Source organism: Babylonia areolata, chromosome 6, assembly GCF_041734735.1.
Source record: "Babylonia areolata isolate BAREFJ2019XMU chromosome 6, ASM4173473v1, whole genome shotgun sequence".
NCBI classification, from domain to species: Eukaryota; Metazoa; Mollusca; class Gastropoda; order Neogastropoda; family Buccinidae; genus Babylonia; species Babylonia areolata.
In genome coordinates, this window is record NC_134881.1 from 33,771,389 (window position 1) to 33,777,052 (window position 5,664).

General features: G+C 44.8%; 1 protein-coding gene across 3 annotated transcripts in view; it reads left to right on the forward strand.

Moving 5' to 3' along the window:
- The window catches only part of LOC143282959 (uncharacterized), a 21,131-nt gene extending 16,128 nt beyond the window's left edge, over positions 1 to 5,003 (forward strand). For all 3 annotated transcript variants that reach the window (XM_076588887.1, XM_076588885.1, XM_076588886.1), the window contains 2 exons: positions 2,803 to 2,887; positions 4,590 to 5,003. In XM_076588887.1, coding sequence (XP_076445002.1) covers positions 2,803 to 2,887; positions 4,590 to 4,965 — 461 coding nt within the window. In that variant the 3' untranslated portion in view covers positions 4,966 to 5,003. The remainder of the gene's footprint in view (positions 1 to 2,802; positions 2,888 to 4,589) is intronic.
- Positions 5,004 to 5,664: the final 661 nt, after the last annotated feature.

The following is a 5,664-nucleotide window of genomic DNA, read 5'->3' on the forward strand; positions in this document are numbered from 1 at the left end:
CATTATAAATCACGAGACATAACAGCGGACAAAAGAGCGAGCGCTCAGACATCCCTAGACGGGCGCAATAGTGTTGGACTTTCAATCTGAGGGTCCCGGGTTCGAATCTCGGTAACGGCGCCTGGTGGGTAAAGGGTAGGAGAGTAATCCGATCTCCCAGGTCAACATAATTATGCACAGACCTGCGTAGTGCCTGAACCCCCTTCGTGTATAAACGGCGAGCAGAAGATCAGATTCTGCACGTTAAAGATCCTGTAATCCATGTCAACGTTCTGAGGGGCTATGGAAACATGAACAGCATGCACTCCTCTTAAAACGGTGTTTGGCTGCCTACGTGGCGGGGTAAAAACGGTCATACACGTAAAAGCCCACTCGTTTATAATTATACGAGTGAACGTGGGAGTTGCAGCCCACTAACGAAGAAGAAGAAGAAGAAGAAGAAGAAGAAGAAGAAGAAGAAATCCGCTCCACCTACCCCCACCCCCACCCACCATTCATTGCCCCCATTCCAATCCCGTTACCCCCTCCCTCCACCCCTCAGCCCCTCCCTCCGTTTCTGTTCGTCTGTATTCTACTTTGTTTTACCCATCGAAGTTGACTTCTTCTGGTTTGTTTCGGCAGCACTGTCTTTGCTTTGCTGTGTGTGCCGTCGGCCGTTCCACTGTACTTATAAACAAGGAAACGTGCTTGTTTATGAAAAAAAAAACAACAAAAAAAAACAAAAAAAACCAACAACAAAAAACCCCACACAACTAGCCAATTGTCCTCAAAGAAATGGATTGGACATCTTAATTACTACGAGCCATGTTTTATATATATATATATATATACAGGGGGGGGGGAAAAAAGACGACTGTATAACATCGTATGAAGATCGCATATAAACGTATAGACAAGGGAAGGTCGAAATGACTAAAGAATAGCGTTTGATACATCTGCAGTCTGAAGTGCGGGGAGTGGGGGGGGGGGCATGTGGGTGGGGGGGGGATGAGGGGGAGCGAGGGGGGTGGGGGTGGGGAGAAGGAAAGGAAGGGTCTATCATTTCCGGTTTCGAGTAGCTGTTGGACAGCTGTCTCGTCAGTTAAAGTAGGCTACATGTGTGTTGAACATAACAGACAGACGCCATTTTTGAAATCTTGGCGCCGTCAGTCAAGATCAGGAAGTAACTGTGCAGTGAAGTGGACTGTTTAGGTTGTACAGTTCGGAAAGAAGGGTCTCTCTCTTTCTTCTTCTTCTTCTTCTTCTTCTTCTTCTTCTTCTTCATCATCATCATCATCATCATCATTTCTTTTCTTCTTTTTTTTAGGGGGGTGGGGGGGGGAGGTTTGGGGGTTCCTTTTGGGGGAGGAAGGGGTTGGGTTTTTTAGGGGGGTGCGCGGATTTTTCTGTTTGGCCGGGAGGAGGTTGAGGTGATGGGGGTGGGGGGGGGGGGGGGGAGGGGGGAGAGAGGCTATAGAGGGTAAGCGGGGATTTCTTTTTTCTCTCTCTCTCTCTTTTTTTTTTTTTTTTTTTTTTTTTTTTTGAGGGGGGTGGAGAGTGGTGAACGTTTGTTGTTTTTCCAATCGCTTCCCTAAATATGCCTTTACATATTGTCCTTAGTGGTCACCGATATTAGCAGTAAACAAGATTAATTCTTTTTTCTTTTTTTTTAAGTTAATTGCATCTGGGAATGAAAGAACTTTACCGGGATAAAGGGGTGGGGGTGGAGGAGGGGGGAGGAGGATAGTATCATAGGTCTAGTGATCCAAACGAGACGGTAAACGAGACAACACAACACGAGATGAGGACCCGCCAACCCAAGAAGACTTCCTCGAGCATAACAATAAAACTTGCAAACGAAAGCGAAGAAATATATCTACAACAAAGACTTATACTTCAGTCAGACACATCCAGTCATTTTCATCTAGAAATGATACGGCGCTCTCCAGACGAACCCCCCTCCCACCCACCCCCCACCCCCTCCCGCCCGCAAACAAAACAACCACCAATCAACAGCAACAACAACAACAACAAAAATAAAATAAATAAAGACGGCAGGTGGCCAATGTAAAACATTCACCGCCGGCAAACATGACGTGCGGACATGCAGCTCCAAACCAGACTGCTGTCGCTTTAATTAATTAATTAAGTGTGTAATGAAGACTTTACTTGCTGCGCAGATGATTTGAAGGGTGTCTGAATTAATTAAGTGTATGTAGCGCATGTTTTATGCAGTTTGGTGTTTCACTTGACATTTTTTGTGTTTGTTTCGGGGTTTGTTTTTTGGTGGTTTTTTGTCTTTGTTTTTGTTTTATTCATTCGCATGTTTTATTGTATTGCATATGGTAGACCCCTCGTCCTCTTGTGTATTTTGAAACAAATAAAATAGATAAATAGATTAATATATAAACAAATAAACAACCACAACACTACTACTACTACTACTACTACTACTACTACTACTACTACTACTACTACTACTACCACTACTACTACTACTACTGCTGCTGCCTCTGCTGCTGCCGCTGCTGCTGCTGCTGCTGCTGCTATTAGTAAGAAGAAGAAGAAGGAAGAGGAAGAAGAAGAAGAAGGAGGAGGAGGAGGAGGAAGGAGAAAAAGAAGAACAAGAACAAGAAGGACGAACAACAAGAACAAGAAAGAAAGAAAGAAAGAAAGAAACCACCGCATCATTTCAGAAGGAAAACAAATTACGATCGATGATGCTTTCTTTACTTTTCTTCTCTTCAGAATGTGTATCATCATAATCATCATCATCATCATCATCATAATCATTATTGTTATCATCAATGTTATTATTTACAGATAACATGTTGCCTTACATCATTCCAAGTGTCCTTTGCGTCGCTGCTATTATCATCCTTCTCGTCGTTTTCATAGCGAAAAAGAGGTACCCCCCTCTCTGTTTCCCTTCCTCCCTCACCCTGTCTGTCTGTCTGTATCTCTCTCTCTCTCTCTCTCTCTCTCTCTCTGTTAACGTGAATGTGTAGATCATTGTGTCTGTGCGTTCGTGTGTGTGTGTGTGTGTGTGTGTGTGTGTGTGTGTGTGTGTGTGTGTGTGTGTGTGTGACAGATAGAGAGACAGAGAGAGACACAGAGAGAGACAGAGAGAGATTATAAAGGAGTAAGATCTCGTACGGACGGACGTGTGGTACAGTAATATAGTAATATGTCTAAATATTCTTTCTTTCTTTCTTTCTTTTTTTCTTTTTTTTTTGTTAATAAATAAACGTATTGATCTGACAAAACCTTTTTTGTCTAAATAAAATCCCAAACAACTTGATAGAAAACGCAACGAAGTGCACGGACGGGAAAGAGATAGCCGTGTGTACTGTCCGCGCGCGCTCAAACGAATAATTGAGATATGATAAAAACACACACACAAAAACGTGATTTAAACGGCGTTATTTCGTCCACTACAATAACATCTATTTAACGCACGAAGAAGAACACGTCAACATTGCTTAATTTAACTCTTTCCATACGAACGGCGAAAGAGACGACGTTAACAGCGTTTCACCCCAATTACCATCATCAAAATATTGCAAGCGGAAGGCTCTTATACTGAAACGTGAATGTTGACAAAGAATACCACAATTCTGACGACGGAAGCTAAAGGTTGGGTCATTCAGACACCCACTGGACATCCGAGGGGTCTGTGTAGAGGAGAAGAGAGGACTGGCCGTACTGAGTGAGTTAAAGTATTAAATTTAGACAAAAGACGTCAGATGCGCTGCAGCAATGGGGATTTGTCTACTTGCTCCAGAACTACACATGCATGGCTCGATCCTGCTGGCATGCTTTTTTTTTCTTTCTTTTCATTTTTTTTTAATACCAAGCTTATTTCATACATCATATTTACAGATCACTTTTCGACGATTTTTTTTTTTTAAGTCTCTCCTTTTTTTTTTTCTTTTTTTTTTTTTTTTAATTCTCCTCATGATTCCTTGACTGGATAAAGCGCAAAGCACAAGTGAGTCTCGAAGGTTTTACCTCTTGTATGTCATTGTCGTTCTCTGCATTACACTCGGATAATAAACGCCCCTAACAGACCCCCACCCCACCCACACACCCCCCCCCCCTCGCCCCCTGGGCACCCTCGACCCCGCCCCCCGCTTCCCGCTCCTACCATCCCCCTATTCATTCAAAACTCACGCCCATTAATGTTCTCAGTGCATCCCCCACCCACTCCATTCATTCAAAACTCACACCCATTAATGTTCTCAGAGCATCCCCCCCCCCCCCCCATTCATTCAAAACACGCCCATTAATGTTCTCAGCGCATCCCCCCCCCCCCCCCATTCATTCAAAACTTACGCCCATTAATGTTCTCAGTGCATCCCCCACCCACCCCCCCATTCATTCAAAACTCACGCCCATTAATGTTCTCAGAGCATCCCCCCCCCCCCCATTCATTCAAAACTGACGCCCATTAATGTCCCTAGTGAACAACACATCCCCCCCTCTACCCCCCCCCCCCCCCCCCCCCCCCCCCATTCATTCAGAACTCAAAGACACTTTACCATCAACAACAAAACGAAACAGATGCAAATAAACAAAAAAAGTCCACGAGAACTTTCCTCTTTCCACAGAGAAATCAACAGACAAGGCGACGAGGCGGACCAACTGCTGTCGTGCGTCTCTTCGGCTTCGACGGATCTCGGCCACGCCCCCCCTGGTGAGACAGTCCACGCCTCCGCCTCTGCTTCCGGCCACGTGACAGGAAGCGGAAGTGAGGAGGACCGACGCTACGGCACCCTCGACCACCACCACCGCGGGACGCGGCAGACGAGGGGAGGACGGTGGGGGAACAAGGAGGAGGATGACTACCACCACGTGCGCTTGCTGCCGCCGCCGCCGCCGCCGTCGGAGAAAGATGAAGGAGAAGACGGCTACGACCGATTTCAGCGCCGGACCGGCAGACAGGTCGTTGTGGACAACCCGTATCACCATCCTCTTGAGAACTGAGGAGAACTGAAAGATGTGGAGGGGACATTGGGGTGGGGTAGGAGGCGGGAGGAGTGAGGGGGGGGGGTACTGCTGATTTAAGGGGGGGAAAGAAAGAAGAAAAAAAGAACACCTGTAGCTGTAAAAGGAATGCTAATATTGATGCTAAACTGTGTGAGGGAGAGAGGGGTAGTGGGATACCCAGAGAAAGGAATGCTAATATTGAAGCTAAACTGTGTGAGAAGAGGAATGCTAATATTGAAGCTAAACTGTGTGAGAAGAAGAATGCTCTATTGAAGCTAATCTGTGAGAGAAGAGGAATGCTAATATTGAAGCTAATCTGTGTGAGAAGAGGAAAGCTAATATTGAAGCTAAACTGTGTGAGAAGAGGAATACTAATATTGAAGCTAAACTGTGTGAGAAGAGGGATGCTAATATTGAAGTTAAACTGTGTGAGAAGAGGAAAGCTAATATTGAAGCTAAACTGTGTGATAAGAGGAATGCTAATATTGAAGTTAAACTGTGTGAGAAGAGGGATGCTAATATTGAAGCTAAACTGTGTGAGAAGAGGAATGCTAATATTGAAGCTAAACTGTGTGAGAAGAGGAATGCTAATATTGAAGCTAAACTGTGTGAGAAGAGGAATGCTAATATTGAAGCTAAACTGTGTGAGAACAGGAAAGCTAATATTGAAGCTAAACTGTGTGAGAAGAGGAATGC